At 35.8% G+C, this 19182-nt stretch overlaps 1 protein-coding gene across 3 annotated transcripts in view; it reads right to left on the reverse strand.

Annotated features, from left to right (window-relative positions):
- The window catches only part of FSTL5 (follistatin like 5), a 377325-nt gene that overhangs the window by 20451 nt on the left and 337692 nt on the right, over positions 1-19182 (reverse strand). For all 3 annotated transcript variants that reach the window (XM_059470972.1, XM_059470973.1, XM_059470970.1), the window contains 3 exons: positions 14361-14510; positions 8238-8345; positions 6572-6696 (listed from right to left, as the gene is read on the reverse strand). In XM_059470972.1, coding sequence (XP_059326955.1) covers positions 6572-6696; positions 8238-8345; positions 14361-14510 — 383 coding nt within the window. The remainder of the gene's footprint in view (positions 1-6571; positions 6697-8237; positions 8346-14360; positions 14511-19182) is intronic.

Raw genomic sequence — 19182 nt, forward strand, 5'->3', positions numbered from 1 at the left:
GTATTTTTTTCTGCTGAGAGCTGGAATATGTTGTTCAAGAACTTTGTGAAGTTTGACTCAAGATACCTAAGAGGAAAAGATTTGGACCATAAGTTAAATAAACTGGTCAAGCAGTCTTGAATTGTCAGCTGATGTGGGAAAAGGCCCACAGGTTATTCCACAAACAAGAGAGTTTTCCAGATGGATTCCTTATACAAATGTGTGTTTCTATGTGTGCATACCTTTATTTTGTGATGATAGAAGCAGTCATACAGAATAAAAATATTAAAATAGTTTTATTTTGGCTACATTTAAAAGTGCAATTAATTATTTATTACATTTCATAGCACTGAGATGAAAATGAACTCTAAAAATATTTTGAAAATATTTTTTCGCTGAATTCCAAAATCTCCTGGCCTCAAAAACATTATGTACACCTCTATACATCATTTCAGTGACAGCAAATCTTAACTGGACTTGTGGAATGATGGCAATTATCTATCTTCACCTTTATGATTTCTGTAGGTGTTTTCCCACAGATGCAGTTGGGAATCTGCCTAGCACATTTCAAAGCCTGCAAACAATGGCCCTTGTCAGTTAGAGCATAGGAATGGAGCTAAAAGAGGATGCAGATGGAAATTTGGGCACTTGGTATACCTTGTAATCATCTAAAGGACTGAGATTTTCTTAGTTTAGAGATAAGTAGTGACTACATTTACGAAATTTTTGGGTGGGAACATGTGAACAGAGAAGAACTAAAGTAGAGAATATAAGTTTGATGTACTTAAGAGGACTTCACATTTCTAAAAAGTCACTTATTTTAATAGTTGTTGTTGCCACTGGTGCTAGTTGGACAAAGTAAGTTTCAATGCTATAAAACTGTCTGAGCTGAATCTCTCACTCTTTCGTTCTTTACATTCCCTCTGGAACAAAGATGCTCTAAAATCCACTATTTAAAGCCAAAAACAGATAGAGAAAAAGACTTTTTGCTGTCTCATCTGTATCTTTCCCAAAAAACCCCCTATTTTTGAAATGCAACATATTTATGGACCAGAAAGGTCCTTCATTCGTGGGGGGCAAATATGAGAAGAGGGGAAAAAATGACCACAAGGTTTCCATTTAGCATGAGTCTCTCACTAAGATACAGAGTAGAAGGCTGCAGTGTGAACCCCTATTCCTACTTTGTGTGCTGTGCCACCATGGAGGATTCACTGCCAGATTCCAAAATCCTTGTCAGAAATTGCAGAATATTTTCTAGATCTTCTTTTCTTGCCCTGGTACTACTGAGCTGTCTCAGTCTCCTCAAGCTTTCAAGCTCGTTCCCTATTTTCCTTGTATCATTATACGCTTATAGCTTGATGACTAAGAACTGTCTCAAAAATTCTGCTCCCCTAATGTGCATTGTTAACTGAATTTGCAAAATATTAAATTGTCCCTTATCTTCTCACTAAATCATACTATGTGAAAAATTCAACCCCTACATTAATTATAGTTCTTTTGTTAATGTTTCATCTACAGCTGACTTAGCATCGTACTGCTTCCGTTGTTTCACTCAGCAACTACTGAATAGAAAGCTTTTTCTGATTATGTAGGATTTTTGCAACAGAAATAATATCTTCTGTTTGATTATCTGCATAGAAACAGTGAAAATGCTCTCACACCCTGTCAGCTACTTCACACCTCTGTAGGGGCTTAAACTCTGGAATGAAATGTGAATGTACTGACTCACTGCTCCGCATGGGTTTCATTTAAGAAGGTTCACAGGAATGCATCGGCAGCACATTCCAATTACCTCTTAAAGAAAAGCTTAGTTTTCGGATTGTTTTGTGCAAATGAATAAGTGTTATTTTAGAAAGACTGCTTCCCCTATTACGGTACACAACAGAGGCATAAAAGAGAAAAAACTCAAACAGAATGTGTTAACTCTATTCAGAGCCTGAGCCATCTCACCAGCGAGTTCATTGTTCATTCTTCCACTTCTTAGGCCAGGTAACAGTATGACATTTAAAACACTGCTCAAAGATTAAAGTATCTAAAAACTTGGAGTCACTCCATTACAGTGAGTTCATTTAATACTGCTTTTGAAACATTTTGCAGTATAGTGAAAGACCTTAATTTATTCCAATTATCTTTTGTTCACTTCGATTTATGAACACTGGAGCTCAAATAATCAGCTCTTTTGCTCCTTAGGCTTCCAAGAATATATTTTCATAAGTATTGTACAAGTCATCTTTCTGCAACCATCCCACACACTAATTGCAAAAGTCTATTTTTATGATAAGGAGTGGTATTAGCAGACAATTAAGGACAAGATCGTTGGTTGTCCTGAATTGCTTTGGAACAGAAATAGCTTGCTGAATAAAATTTTCTTCCTATTAAATGTATAAAGGTAAATATTGAAAAAATATATTCAATTCTTATAAGGTGCATCTACAGAGTGAAAAGTCTTCAGAAAGAGCTGAAGAAAAACACCTTGGCATTTGTACTATTTATTACAGCTTAATAGATCTCATCCTACCTACTTTTGTGGCCCTCATGTTTGGTAATTTTAAAACAGAACTGAGGGGAAGGGGAAACTTTTTCAAGCTGTGTGTACTGAAAATATGGGCGTGAAAGTGTGCATGAAAATCAGTGCTTTACATTCATTCATTCATTCATTCATTCTCTTGGTATAATTCAAAGTATACTGACAGTGAGTGCACAGCCAATGATAACAGCAGGATGGGCTTTTTTCAAGATAGGCAAGATAAATATATAATTTCTTCCCTTTGAAATCTTTAGATTTCCAACTGCAAGACTGAACAAACTTCTTCCACTGTTCTTTCTAACAATAAGTTTTACTGGTTTGTGTCGTAGCCTCTTTTTCTAACATTAAGATCTGTTGAGCATGGCACTACAACCAGCTGGCACAAGAAAGTAATGAAAACTCATGGGAAACTGACTTTCTCTAAACTCTGAGCTTGCTTAGTGAGAAAAAGAAGGACATTTATTTCCATCATGAAGGAATGCTCAAAGGCATGCTGCAATTCTTCCCTTAGAGTCAGTAGGTAAACTAGTCTTGTCAAAAAATCAGACAGGAAAATCTAAAATTAAGTCAGCTCTATAATGGGATGTCAACCACATCTGTTTGCAACTGAGACTCTCTGTAGAACCATGAACTTGCTATCTGGAAACATCAGTGGGGCTGCTCTAGACATTATTAGGATTGTAATTAGTACACTAATTTCACTAAAATGAAAACATATTTTCTTTTTTTTATAAGTATACATATACAAACACACACACAGATATATACATATATATCTTTTAAAATGCAGCTACAAAAGGATTACAGACAACAGTCAAAATTTGTTTGATTCCTAATGGTGTTTAAGTGGAAGGAAATAGTATTACTGGAACATAAGAGAGGAAAATACTTTCCTAACATGGCAAAACTAACAGGTGAACTGAACCTATCAAATTTTTCTCCACAAAATGATAAAATTTCTTTTCTTGTCCTCTTCTTTACATATATCAACTATCCACCAATTATAAAATGAAGTTTAAAGACAATAAATTTATCTATTCTTCCTCTACTTCTATTGGCTCATGCCTACTTAGTGTGGTTAGTTGATGTTTTGATGGTGCATCACAGTTGTTCAGAGCATGAATTAATGTTATGCCTGTTGGTTATAAACCGAACAACCAAAAGGTTATTTGCCCTGACTCCTGCTGTGTGATAAGTACAAGAAAAAATTACCTCACTCAGTGGTAGGAAAAATATGGGAAAACATTTTTTTCCCTTGGAATGAATTACTGTTTACCTGAGACCAAAATTTATGGTATCTCTTCAAACGTCTGATCTGGAGGCAGTGTGTCCTAAATTATCTGCTGCCTAAAATAGCATTAAAATGTATAGAATTTTCTTTTCTAATAATGAGCAGCCCATTTGGATTTTCATATATAAAAATAATTGACCTAGGTAAATCAAAAGTATAGTTCCACCCCTTCAATAAATTATTTTTCAACAAGTTTTAAATACTTATACACATACTAGTAGCAATTACCACTTTAGCTATTATTAAAAATTTTAAAAAATAATGATTCACTATGGCTTTAAATTATTTGCCTTTACCTCTGTTCCCATGTGTTAACAAGCCAATCGATTGGGCAGAATATGCTGTAGATAGCAATAACCTGCAGATGGTATCAGACGGTTTGGGCTAGCTGTCAGGAAACTTATTTAATTCTTTTAAGTGATATGTGGTGGGTTTTTGCTTAGAATTGCCTTTATTTGGACAGTGTGTTTAGATGCTAATTTGGTAAGCCATGCATACTGTCCTCTGCCTCATCATTCAAACTGTTAGGTTACAAGTGACAAATGCACCTAGCTACAGAAAGTTTTCATTTTTCTGAAAGGGGCTGGTGTTGCATGGCCAAAGGGAGCTGATTTCTGACAAAGAGTAAATAGGGCCCTTGGGCAATCAACTACACCAGCCAACTTAGCCAGTGGGCTTATTTCCCTCTTAGCTGTTTTTTTGCAATTCATACTCATAAATTGCTCCCCTGGTTGTTATACACTCCCAAGAATAATAAACTCAAGCTTTATGTTTGCTGCCTAACAGCCTTAAGAAACACATGCTGTGATTGAGTGGGGTTTTTTTGTTGACTGGTCATATTACCTTTAATAGACTGGGATTTTCTACATCTACTAATTTGATGAATACAGTTAATTTTAAATCTTTCCTGTAACAATGTTCATATATTGCATTCTAATTTAAACAAAAAAAGCAAGGTACTTGCAGGCCAGATGTTATGGGAGACAAATTCTTCAACAAGTGATTAACATAAACAGCTCTTGAAGCATACATTGAAAGAAAAGCACTGTATTTGTCTACATAGTGTATTTTAAATTTTCTTTTTAGAAAAGGCACTCAGAATTAATAGCATTTCCCTTGAGCTCATTATTTGATAAAAGCAGATTTATTTTGTTCATTAAAGCCTCCAAATCTATGGGTTTAGCAGTGGACAAACTACTGCAGTCTTTTTTGCCATACCAGGAATTTTCTTTTGGCATTTTGGCAATCTTGGTAATTTTATCTGGCATATAAATATTAAGGAAAAGGAAAACAAACAAAAAAAAAACCCAACCAAAAAACAAACCAACAAAAAAACTTTACTAGGCCTGAATTGATGTACATATTTACTATATATTGGCAGGCACTTATCAGATTTTATTCTTTCAGTGTTCAATTGATTTCATATCCCTTTTTTATTCTTGTGTGTTTTCTTTTATTCTTTCATTCTATTTTCTGTTGAGTTGCATACAGGAGATGTGAAATTACTCAGCAACTGAAGGTAACATGCAAAGCAGGAAAAGCCTACTTGACCTATTTGGGCAAAATATCAACCTAAAATGGTTTGAGTTAGACGAGGCAAACCCAACACTAGCTTTGGACTGGCCCTATTTTTCTTTTCCCAGTCCTGATTCCCCTCCTAGTATGATATCTATCCCTATTCATGGTTTTATTTTCCTATTTACTTGAACATTAAAGTATCTTAATGTCAGTTCTGTTTGGGCAGTACCTCTAGTACCTGCTAGTTTATGAAACAGTAACTTTTGTCCTCACAACACATATCTGTTCCAAATACTGCAGAAATATTTAATGTTTTTCTAAGGCTGAATGTGAGGACTGCAGATTACTTCAGGGACACAACAGGAATTTGCCTTCTCAGTTCAAGAAAAATAGTAATTATGGTACTTAGAGTCAATTTATTATTCAGATATATTAATCTATACATCTATCTATAATTCCTTTTTAAATTAAATAGGGCTGATTGCTAACTTACTTGTTAGTTTAGAGTTTTGTAGGAAATAAAAAAAAATCTCTCATCAACAATGTCTTTAGAAGAAGTCAAATGTTCCTTGATACAGAAGACTAGATTCATCCCAGGCACATACAGAGTAAATTCTAAAATCAACTGTAAAATCATCCTAAATTGCATGCTTTCATATTTAAAAGAATAGCACTCACTACCATCAGAAATTTTATCTTTTTTAATGGAGATGCCTATTTACACCTGTAATTTGAGAATTGGGCTAGAACAGAATGATGACAGTCAAGATTATCTAATGAAGATATTCGTATAGAAACTTGGCATATTAGAATAAATAATGGATAATTGTTGGCAAAGCTGTTTTGAGGCAAAATGGTTTACATCAGATTGCAAAAATCTTAGAAGTTTGAAACATAAAAACTACTAATACACATTAATGCAATACTCAGATGGAAAAATCCTAGATTGCAGAATTATTCAATACCTAGAGGTAGAAATGTTACAGAAAAAAAAATCATGGAAAGAAAATTATATATCACACTCTTACTAGTGTATTTTGAGGAAGAAAAATAGATTTTCCTCTAAGAGGTCTTGGGGAGAGTTCTGCTTTATGCCTGTGTTAAGTGTTGTCCTGTTTTCGTCAGCCTCTCTTTCTGTGTTCCATACATCTTTTAAACTCCAGCTGATCAAATTGTTCAGTTCTGTCCCAGCCAGAACCTGTTCTTGGGATGAGCACAGAGACAACCCAACACCCCCCACATTCTGACAGACTTACCGCACGTGGGTAATGATAAGGGTTGTGGCTGGAATGAAAAAGTCATCCACTCTGTCAAACTGCTTCCCCACGGGCTGGGTATGGATGGTGTGATGGGAAACACTCCCACTGGCTTGGGTTATCACCTGCACAAATAACATCAGCATAAACTAGACAAGTATTCTTTCAAAATCAAATTGCAAACCAAATGAATAAATACGGTATTGCCTCTATATTCTCTTGTGTTGTCTTTTCCACGTTACCAAGGAAAGGAGTGCAAATAATAGTTACAGATTTCAGAGAACTGTTACACACTGAAACACTTAGTCTTCATACTTATTTTTCCCCCTTCATCTTTTTTTATCAGTCCTGAAACCATATTTATTAATTTACATTACTAAAGCCCTTTATAGTTCTTAGCTTAAACTAAGGTTTTTGTTTATCTTTTTACTTATACTAGATCTTAGAGTGAGATTAAATTTTTAAGCACTTCAGCCAGAGGGAAAAGATACTATCAACAAATCCACTGGAACATATGGCTATGCATACTCCCAATTGTCATCAATCATGAGATAATTCAACATAGCAGAGACATATTTCAGAAGAGCAAGCTGAACTGAGTTTAAATACTCCTTAAATTGTTATGAACCAATTTCATTCAAATCCCAAAATCCTGGACCTTCTCTGAAGCAAATGTTTATGCATGAGTAAAAGACAATTCCATATAATAGCCACTATGCTGTTCACATATATGCATTTAAGCGTGGATTTTTTTTTTTTTTAGAAAAGGAGACAATCTACTTTGTATACTTTAATTAAAAATGAGGGTGAAGATGATCAGCCACTTTAAAATATAATAAGACTGACTCAAAAAATTATCAGTACTGGGGAGGAGTGGTTACTAAACTTCCACAGATTACCTTGCACACTCAAAGTTATTAAGGGTCTGTAAGTGTTGAACAGGTGATTTCAAATGTTACTAATTTTGCTTTTAAAATTTCTCTTTTTCTTTTTCTTATATATTACTATATATTAAATACATAAGGATTTAATGAACTTCTGAAGAAAAGGAAAACAAATTAGAAGCAAAATGAATTTTTAAGTTATGATATAAGGCTGATCATCATAGTCTCAGGGGATTGCTATAACTAAGGAACAGAAATTAATAAAAAAGTAGAAAAGTAAGTACAGCTTCCTGAGATGTTGCTTCAACGACTGTCCTAGGTTTGTCACTGCTCCAAAGCATGGGAAAAATCAAGATTTTTAATATCTTTCATGTGAAAAAAAACCAATAAAGACAGAGCTTGACATGTCCAGAACATCAATAAGACTTTAATGAAAAGGAAGTATGTCTAAAGTCTAGTTTATCCTCTAATTAGGGACAAAAATATCATGAACAGCAACAGTTTGCTCTCAAAAGACTGGTAGTACAGAACATGCTGCTGTTTTCAGCTGCATTCCTTATCCTTCTATCAATTTGCCAGTTCAGACTAAGGGTCTTGAAAATAATGATTAACTTTTTGGTGAGGTCGGTTGTTTGGCTTGTTTTCTGGTTACCTAAAATAATTTCTCTGCCTTGCTGGGTTCATGGTAATAGCGCCTAAAGGAAAATATGCAACACACTGCAATTACACAAAGGTTCAGCCTGTCTGTATTTCCTCACACATAATCATTGTGATCACCTCACCTGCAAAGTTGGAGAATTCTTTTCCATGTTTCCCCAGCTCAGCACCCAGACTTGATCATGTGATTTATCATAGTGTAGCTTCACTGGAACAGGATCTGTGCTCACTGCCTGAAATAGAACAAAAAAAGAAATCCTTTGTCACATTTTCAAAGGAAACATAATATATATGCTTGAATGAAAAGGATGAGTAGATATACATTTTCAGACACTTTCAGACTGTATTTAGGAATTATGTTGTCAATTCTTGAAACAGCCCTCTGATTAATTCAGAGTTACTGAATTGCTGAAAATGCGTTTTTTATTTATTATGTAGTCTAACACTTGGTATCAAATCTACATAATACTGAAGCCTTTAAGATATTGAAAAAAAAGGTTTTTAATCAAGTACAAAATTGTTTTCCTTCCCTGCCATCACTCTCACTTTACATATATTGGTTGAAAAACTACACCATTTACTGAAAAATGGTTAAAAAGGGAAGAGTATTCACAAGCCACATACTGGCATTAATGGAAGATGTTACTGCAAAAAAAAATCAACATGATGTTGCTGCACCCAAAACTTCCTATCTGTTAAAACGTGTATATTTTGTTGAAGCAGGAAGGATTGTTTTCATATGTTTTCCAATTACAGTTGCTACTTTTCATAGACCTGTGATCAGAACTGGTTTCCCTACCACTTTAAGCACTGTCACTTGAGACCATGAACCTGTTAAACAGCTGAGCTCTAAACTTCCTTTGTTACAAAAACTGAAGGATTCAGAGGTATTAAATGGGAGAACAGTGTAGTCGATGAAGAGATGTTATACACAGGCTAAACAAGGGGGGGATTACTTTTTTATTTTCATCATTTAAGAAGGAAAAAAGAGGTGGAAATTGTTTTTTAGTCTTACCATTATGGAACTGTGAAGCACAGCTTGTTTATCAGTGTGTCAAGGAGAGTACCAGCTGGCTAATTAAGTGAACCTAATTTAAACTAATGATGTAGATCCTCAAGATAATGCACTAATGGCTGGCTGAGACTGCTGATGGTACTTAACTGTACTCCTGAGGTGTTGCAAGCGACCCCTTCATCTAAGCAGAATTTGTTTTTCCTTTTGAAAATGGAAAATGAATCCAGGTTGCTCACTGGCTCATTTAAAATCACAAGTTACCCCTCAAAAAAGGTCATTTGTGTTTGATAACTTCTTTCTGCCACATGCTAGAAAACAAGTTGTTTAAAATAATACTTGAACTGCTGTATAGCTAATTTGTCAAAGCATGTCAAATTTCCTTTTGGCTTCCCCAGCCGAAGGTCTGACCCATACATGCTCTGCCAGAGGACTGCCAGCTGCGCTCAGAGCTGGGGTCGTGGCACGGCCAGGAGGAGCAGAAGGAGGTGCTGCAGGGTCAGGCACAGGCAGCACAGCTCCCCAGAGGGAAGCCAGCAGCAAAAAGGAGCTGGGCATCGCAGACTTTCACAGCTGTCTCTAGCTGACCAGGCTGATCTGCCAGCAGCACGCTGAGCAATGAAGGACGATGACTCTGTCTACTTCAGCCTCTAAGTCATCCCACTTAGCGGTGTGCTGCTATGCAGCACTGCACAATTCCTGCTTTCAAGAATTTAAAAATGAAAGCAAATGCTTCCCTTGACTTTAGAATGAGAATTACCTGGATAAGGCAAAAATTTTCCTTCTATATATATCTCTAAAGATACAACACCCATGTTTCCAATACATTTCAATTTATTCTGCTATAGAATCCTCTAAAGCACTTACTTTGATAAATTTACCTGCCATAAAAATAAATCATCCTCAAATCTAGCTGTCACATAGGTGCACACCTTTTACATTATCTTTCATAGTAGAAAGGAATAACAGGTAGAGTAGTACTTCAGAGAAAACATTGTAATGAGCAAAACCAAATAAACATTATTTTTACACAGAAAACAGCCTTGCTACATGACTTAAAGTCCTTTCAAATAAATTTTTAATTTTCTTTAGGGATTTTGCACAGTAATGGGAGTTTCATTAGAATTCTCTTGCTTTCAAAACATGAAATTATCTCCACATTTATTCCCACAAGCCTATGTGGTTTTTTTTGCAAGGTGGCTTCTTATTAAGAATGTAGACTTTCTTATTAGACATCTTTCTTATTAAGATGTAGACTAGAAATAGTTACATGCACATGTACATGTATGAAAATTATATCCTCTGTTTTAACATCATCTTCAGGAAAAAGGCAGTCTAACAAGAAAAATGCTCTCATTTCTGAACATTTCTGAGCTGAGTTTCTATTTTCAAATAATGAATTCAATCTTTATTTTACTCTGCGCTAGGCAGTACTCTTAAGTAATGAAGATAGACTGATCTGGAAAACTAAATTCCCTTCTGTGCTTCCAGTTTGTAAAAGTGTTTTTGTAAGTGTATATCATATGAATAGAGCAACATTTAATGGTTAGAACATTCTTCCTGCTTGCAGAAAATAAAGCTAGAAAATAAATGCTTGCTTTTAAAAGACAAGAAGACAGAGCCATGCTTGTTTTAAGAAATGCTAAACAAATATCTCGACTTGTTACTAAATTCCAAATTAGCCTCACTTCAATTCTAAAACCCACCCGTGAATCAGCAGTGTTTTTACTTTATTGTCTCACCAAAAATCTTTGTTAAGTACTGTGAAATGGAAAAATAATTTATTATGATTAGAACCATCAAAACAAGGCTTCCATTCCAGCAAAAGTTTTCCACAGCTGGAAAAATTTAATTCTATACTTTCCTTAGTTCATAATGTTGATATTATTAAATTAGGGGAAAAGTAATGCTATTCCAGCTCTCAAAATAAAATTCCTTTGAAAGTGTTTTTTTTTCCACCAGAATAACATGAAAGCTTCTGGAGTGTCCTGGTTTTAGCTCAATATACTTGCTAAGTAGCACAGACTTAGTGCACAAACCTCTTTTCTACACTTAGGCATTCTGTATGTCTGCTTTTCAGCTCATTACAGAAACCAGAATATTTTTTTGATAGAACAATCTAATGCCATTCAAAAACTGTACAATTGTTTTACATACAATTCTTGTGAAAGGCTGAACTTTTAATTAGTGGTTAATTTACTGAATTTTACTTTTTAATTAACATATACCTTTGCAGTAAGTATCTCTGCAATTTTTAATGGTAAAGTGATATATATTTTTACATATTTAAAACAATAAATAATGTAACTAAAGACAAATTAGAAGAGCCTAGCAATGAACATATTTTATGAAGCCTAAGTTAAAACCTATTTTCAGTGAGCTCAAGAGGAATCATGTGCTTTTGACACTGAAGTATAAATGCTAATAAATGCAATTATATTGATATTTCATCCCTCCTGTGGAGAAAAGGAAGCTGACACCTGAATGTCAGTCAAAGACCATGGAAAGCATTGCCAGATATTCCACTCCTTCAAATTGTGGACTGTGTTGAGATTGCGGGTTTTTACTCTGTCTCCCTGAAGTAATATATCAAACTGGTTGTAAAAAAGTATAGTTTTTGGAAAAAAAAATTCATTACCCACTCATTTTATCTCTATTTTAATATGCAAAGGTAAATTTAAGTAAAAAATCCCCACCTTTTTATTATTAACTTATTGAATAAAATATTTTACAAGTCCTTGACGCCATTTGGATAGTTCAAGTTTTGAGGAAGCCATATCTCAGTCAGCTGACACAGAATTCAGAAAGCAAGTGTTTCAAGTATGCAAAAGTATTACAATTATTTTTGTAAGTCATGCAATTTTATAAATGCAATTTTGTTATTTATTTTTAAATTTTATAAGCCTGTACAGAATACATGTGTACACTTACATGATGGAATAGTTTAAGCTGGAAGGGACTTTTAAAAGTCATCTAGTCCAAAACCTCTAGTGAGCAGGGACATCTTCAACTAGATCAGTTTGCTCAGAGCCCCCTCTAAACTGACTGCAGGTTTCCAGGGATGGGGCTTGCACCACTTCTCTGGGCACCCTCTGACAGTGTTTTGCAAACCTCATTGTAAAAAAGTCTTCATTACATCTAGTCTGCATCCACCTTTTTTTATTTTAGTTTAAAACCATTACCCCTCGCCTATTGCCACTGTCCCTATTAATAAATCTGTCTCCAACTTCCCTATAAGTCCCCTATAAGGGCACAATACTGGCTCCCTGGAGCCTGACATATAATCTATACTTCAAAGATTTTTCATTCACTTATCAGTGAGAAAACCAAAAGGCATGAAGAAAAGCTCTATTTAAGTGTGGGTTTTTATTAACAATTTAGTTCGGTTTCTAATTAAAAAAAAATCAGTGTTTTATTTACTAAAGGACACCTGTTTCCTATAAATATGATGATATTGATATAATATAAATATGACTATGAGCACTGCCTTGTACCTCGGTGCACTGGGTTTGTGTGACAAGCTTTTGGTAGCAGGGGGGAGCTATATGGGTGGCTTCTGTAAGAAGATGCCTGACAGAGCCTGTGCCAGCACAGACCCGCTGCTGGCCAATATCCAGTGCATCAGTGGTGGGGTAAAACCTCTGGGATAACCTCTGAGACACATAAAAGTGCTACTGTGCTTGCAACCGGACGAGAGAGGAGTGGGAATATGTCAGAGGAACAGCGCTGCAGATGTCCAGGTCAGTGGAGAAGGAGGGGCAGGAGATGCTTGAGGTGAGCCAGCAGAGATTCCCTTGCAGCCTGTGGTGAAGACCACAGTGAGGCAAGTGTGCCCCTGCAGCCCATGGAGGTCTGGGTGGAGGAGAGATCCACCTGCAGCCCCTGGAGGACCCCACTGGAGCAGCTGAATGCCTAAAGGAGGCTCTGATTCCATAGGAAGCCTATACTGGAGCAGGCTCCTGGCAGGACCTGTGAAATTGCGAAGAAGCAGCCACACTGAAACAGGTTTATTGGCAGGACTTGTGACCTTATAGGGGACCCAACCCAGAGCAATCTGTTCCTGAAGGACTTTATCCCATGGAAAGAGACCCCCACTGAAGCAGCTTGTGAAGAACTGAAGCCCATGGGGAAGACTCACACTGGACAAGTTCATGGAAGACTGTCTCGCATGGGAATGGCCCCAGGAGGGAGCAGGGAAAAGAGGAACTACTCTCTCGAAGGAAGAAGCAGCAGCAGAAATTACATGTGACAAACTGACCCCCCATTCCTCATCTCCTTCACTGCTGGGAGGGGAGGAGGCAGAGAGTCAGGAATAAAACTAAGCCCAGGAAGGAGGGAGCGCTGGGGGACAGGTGTTCAGGATTTGTTACACTATCCATTATCCTGCTTAGATTTTGGTAGGCAAATGATCTGAATTTATTATCAAAGTCAAGTCTGTTTTGCCTGTGATGGTAATTGGTGAATGATTTTTCCCTTCCCTTATCTCAACCCAAAAACCTTTTCTTGGTCTGTCCAGCTGGGGAGGGGAGTGGTGGAGTGGCTTTGGTGCTATCTGGCCTCCAGACAGGGTCAACACACCACACCTGGTTTTGCTCAAACTCTGTGACTGTATTAATCACTGTAGCATAACATTGATTTCTCTTTTTTACTCAATAATTATCCACCAAGCAGATACTCCAGAGACTAAGAAAGAGAAGTAGAGAAGTTTGAATTCAAAGTCTCTGGTCTTAGCTAAGAGTGGTGTTTATTTTTATTGTTTTTGTAATTTCTCTGTCTAAAAGCAGAGTAACAGTGACAGAGTAGCAGTCCTCCACTTTCTGTAGCCAACCCTGACCTTTCTGTCAAAACTGACAGACATATCCTTGTGATGAGACTCCATTTTAGCCAATCATCATTTTACAGTGAAAAGAACTTCCAGTCAGAAACTTCCTAAAGAACTCATTTTCTCAACTACTCAAATATTTCAAAGAGCTATTTTCGTGTTATCTTCCTTACAATTGTCTATTGAGAAGAACAGTTGCTAAACAGATACTGCTGCTGAATGTTGAAAGTAGGCTTCAACATTCCAAACAATGAGTTTACTCATTATTTGGAACTTTTTTCCAAATAATGAGTTTTTTCCAAATAATGAGTTTACTCTCAAGATAACTGTATTTCTGTCTCTGAAATATGAAGGAAAGTCTTAAATTCTATTGTCTAAATTAAATAGTAACTTAAAAAAAATAGAAATAAATACCTGTACAACTTTCTGAGACTGCACATCAACAATGAGAACTCTGTCAAGTGTGGGCTGGGTCACGTAAATGAATTTGTCTTTTACATTAACAGCAGTTGCCCAAACACACCGCTGAACAGGATCACCATCTGCTTTGGGACAAACCTCATCCTATAATTCAATACAAACAGGAAAAGTATAAGAATCAACACAGTCAACAATGTAATAGAGAGACAAATCATACCCATTTTCTTCTTTTTTAACTGTAAAATAAAACATCAGAAAATGCAGGGAGGAAACAGGAGAGTTGACACTAGGACATAAACTCATGTTAGCCAAACTGCATCTGTAAGCACCACAACTCACAAGCACTATAAAGTAATTCATACACCAAATTTTGGGATGCTTTCTAGAAATTCAAGAAGTACTGTTGACCTGAGAAAGAAACCAATTTGGAAAAAAAAATCATGTAGAAATAAAGCGAGCAAGGGGCAGGAGACCTTAAAACCAGCAAACCACACCAGACAAACAGAGTGTTCCTGCAGGAGCGGGCAGCTCCCACCCGAGCAGCACCAGGGCGCCCTGCAGAGGGATGCAGTGCAGGCATGGCTAACCCTGCAGCTGAGCACAGCAGCGAGCCAGGGAATACCTAACTGGGGAGATGGTCATGTGCATGTGAAGAGAAAGGGGAGTGGTGTGGTGCTGATTGTCACACGGCAAAGGGGAAAAGCAGCAGTCAGAGGGATCAGCTGTTTTGGTCACCTGGAGTACTGATAGGTTGCTTTAAAGATCAAGAAGTGCGGCAACCTCTGCCATAAGACATCCTCATGGCCTATCTTACTAGTGTTAAACCAAATAAATACCAAATATCTTCTTACTACCATTCCTTCCCTCTCTGCCCTTCCATTCCTGCAAAAGGATGAATTTGAAAAAAATAAAATCTGTTCACTTCAGTGAACTGATATTTCATAATACATATAACTATACATTCTCAGTCAAAATAGCTAACTGGAGTTTGCATGCTCACTATTCCTGATTTGTAGAAATATATGGCAAATCATCATGTATTTAACTACCCTATTTGCAAATACTTTCTCCCAGAAAAAGCTTGGTTTTATCAAAATTAAAGGTGACTTGGTCAAATGTGAAAATTTAATTTATGAAATAGCATGGTTTCTTTCCTATAATGGACATTATAATTATTTGAAAATATGGACCTGAAAAACACTCTACTTGGAAAAGTACAGGATGTATCAAGTGCTTTCATTTTTCTGACCTTTTCTCCTTTTGCCTCTTATTTTAAATTTTTTGCATCACAAGGGACAATTTTACCAAATCAAAAGTATTATTTCTTTTTGCCACTTATCTGCTGCTTATTCCTAATTTAGAATGCTCTGCCTGATACATCATAACTGGCCGCTGTGAAAATAATTATGATATGTCAGCAGATAATGACTCAATGTAGAATGAGCAGCAAGATACGATGAGCTCTTAAACAAGAATTCTGTTTCTAAGCATCAAACGCCTTTTAAAAGGCACGGGAAACATTATGTGGCACAACACCATCTCTGGCACCAAGCAATGCTCTTCAAGAGGATGATGCATTTCAAGACTTCCTTTTCTGTATCATCAACATTCTTTGCCTGCTGTGCCTCTACATTTTCGAAAACACACTCAATCTTTATATGTCAAAAGAAGAAATAAATCAATTTACAGCTTTAAAAAAGAGAGTTTCTTTGCAGAAGATTGAAAGCCACTGCTTGCTTTTACATGGCTCCTAAACCTCAACAAAGGGAAGGTGTTTCAGGAATCACATGATAAGGAAAGGTCACTAAACTCAGGTACTGTACAATAGCACATCATCAGGAACTTCAGGAGAAGTTAGAAATAATTAACAAGAAAGATTTAGCTCATGCTGATAAAAAGCCACGAAGATCAAAGGGAGAAGTGAAAAATTTGATTTTTTAAGGAATGACAGGCATGGGACAAATGGGATTTTCATTCTTAAAAGTAGCTAAATGCTTTTCATTGTTGCATAAAGTGAACATATGCAAGTATGTCTCTAATATGATGTGCAATCATCATATCAGTGATCTATTGTCATTTGCCTTCTGGGTAACTGTCACTTCAAGTGGAAGGTTGTTTCACTGATCTCATTATTTTTTATATTTATTCTAAATATACCCTGTCTTACTTTCATGTTTTATCTAAACATATAATTACATCTAGATTGTTCTACACCATTCTCTTATTCCTCAGAGCGAGCACCTTCAAACAATGAATCCACAAATGTTTGCAACAAATCCACACAGATACATTATTTCCATTCGTCTCTCAGGGACTCACATTAATTTACATGAGTTTCTGGGACTGAATTCTACAAGGACATATTCAATATCTTATTCAAAAATTATGCTGAAGGAATCTGTCTTTCTCTCCCATGGCATCATATAGATTAGTGTAAACGATTTCTCTGATTACACCTCCCCTTGTGGGATGTATAGCAGAATAGCAAAATACTTTAACTTAAGCACTTAGAGCTATATCCAGAGATGAACAACTGCCTTATACATTTTCCTGAATCCGAGTCTAAAATACTCAGAAGAGTATTTTTAAAGATTTTTTCACTGTAAGACCAGTACCAATATAGTCTTATATATATACATATGTATATATATACACACAACCATACATATACACATCTACATATACAGGAGAGGTTCTAAAATATTTTTCAAGTTGTCATAAATTTCTATAATCCAATGCCGGTTTTCACCTTGCCCGAAAAGACTGAAAACATAAAATAAAAGCAAAAATCTTTTTTTCAATGTAACAGTGAAAATTATGCACCAGAATTCATATATCCAAAACAGAGTGTTTTTCCCAGTGTAAACTGGTTTATGTGGTTGCTTCTCTCTTCTTCTTCTAGTTATTCAAATCTGCATTTATCAGAAGCTATTTCAACAGAACTGAAATCTTGCTTTTGAAAACATAAAATTTATCTCATTAGACACTTTGGACTTCTTTTACACTACAGGCAGTCATTCAGAGTTTCCATATTAATTTCCCCAGTGGTTGGGTAATTGCTTAAAATTATTTCTCCTTAAAATATAAGCATAAACCCACCATTTTCTTCTTCTAATTTATTCTCTCTGAAAAAAAAAAAGTTAACATCTGATAAAACATCAATTTACCTCATTTTTGTATTCCTCCCAGACTTTTTAATCAAAAAGTGACTTGCCCTGTAACAAGTCAGCAGATGGAGGAAAATAAATCCTTAGAGAAATTTTTTCAAGATAGTCTGGGGCAAGAAAATCTCAAGAGGAATCATGTACTTGCAGATTTATATGTGCAAATTCTGTGTTTATTAACTTACCCTCACTGCAAAGGGTCCTCAGTGCTTTAACAGGATGAGAGTGAAACCTTTAGGCAGTGTAATGAAATGTCCAGCTATGTTATGGCTGCCTAAGAGCAAGGTGATGCCAACAGGTTGCAGCAGTGCATGTTTAAATTCATGAATTTATGTATCACCTCATCTACATTAAATCATTGTTTTCTTGACATGCTTTACTAAAAATCACACTGGATTTTTTTAAACTTTTTTTTTTTTTACAAACAAAGGCTAGCATTTAATGCACTTTCTGTGCTGTGAGAGTGTAAACCAAGGCAGTTTCCATGGACTACAGTCTGCTTCAATCTAATTTCCTGTGGAAATTTTGGTACGCCATATAGTCACATTAATTATAATGAAATGAAGTATTTTGCTCTGACCTCCAGCATATATTCAAATGTGATATGGCATATTTTATTGAAATTTGGCCATTATGTGCTACTTTTTGTAATAAACAGAAAATCAGCTTTATGTTGAAGCCAAAAGGATTTTTTTCATTAGTCTCCAAAAGGCATTTGTTTCAATTGCTTTTTTCCCAGTCTCTGGAAATAATTATTCTAATTGGGATTCATTGTGAAAGGAAAATAAAAACACTTTTGCATAAGAATTAGAATTTAAATCTTTGGATAATAGTAATTTGCAGAGGATAAACAGAGGTTGAATGTTAGTGAGGAAAATGTCCCAAGCACTTTTGAATGATGAGGTGAAAGACTACTTGAACCATGGCTAAGAATCTATTTTCAACAGGTTAAACAAACAGCTGTCAAAGATGGTCTAACAACATCCTGTATCAGAAAATAGAAATCAGTTTATTTCTGTCCCTATGCATCTAGAATTTTCACTATCAGACTAATAAATTTCTACTTGCACTTGACATTAAGAAGATTCAAGTAATTTAGGAGATTTTGGGAAGGAGAGGAAGTAGGTCTTTACAATTTCTGTGAAGATTTTAAGAGTATTTTTATAGAAATGTGTCAGTAATCAGGATGAATAGGTAAAATTTGTTTTCTTTTGGAACCTTTCACACCTGGAGTAGCATAATAAGTATATCTTCTTGGAGGAGAAAAAAACCCACCTCCTTCTGGGAAGGAGGTCTTTACAATTTCTGTGACCCATGACAATCCAGTAAAGCACTAAATCTTTTGCTTCACTTTAAACACAGCGACTCCAATTGATTCCCATGCTAGATACACACCAAAGTGTTTTGCCGTATTGACACTCAGCTCCATAAGAGGTAATTAAATATTTAGATAAGGGTTCTTAAGTATATAGCAAGTGAGAAAATATATTTACCTTTAGCAAAATTAGCATACCTAAATATGTAGATGTATAAGTACTGCAGTGTTGTTCACAACACAGTGCAATATTGGGTAGAAACACCTGAGCTCATTCTTTTACAGAAGCTCAGTTCAGGTTTGTTGACAGACAAACAGGAAACCTGTGGAGGAACAA

Source organism: Ammospiza nelsoni, chromosome 4 (assembly GCF_027579445.1).
Source record: "Ammospiza nelsoni isolate bAmmNel1 chromosome 4, bAmmNel1.pri, whole genome shotgun sequence".
Taxonomy (NCBI): Eukaryota; Metazoa; Chordata; class Aves; order Passeriformes; family Passerellidae; genus Ammospiza; species Ammospiza nelsoni.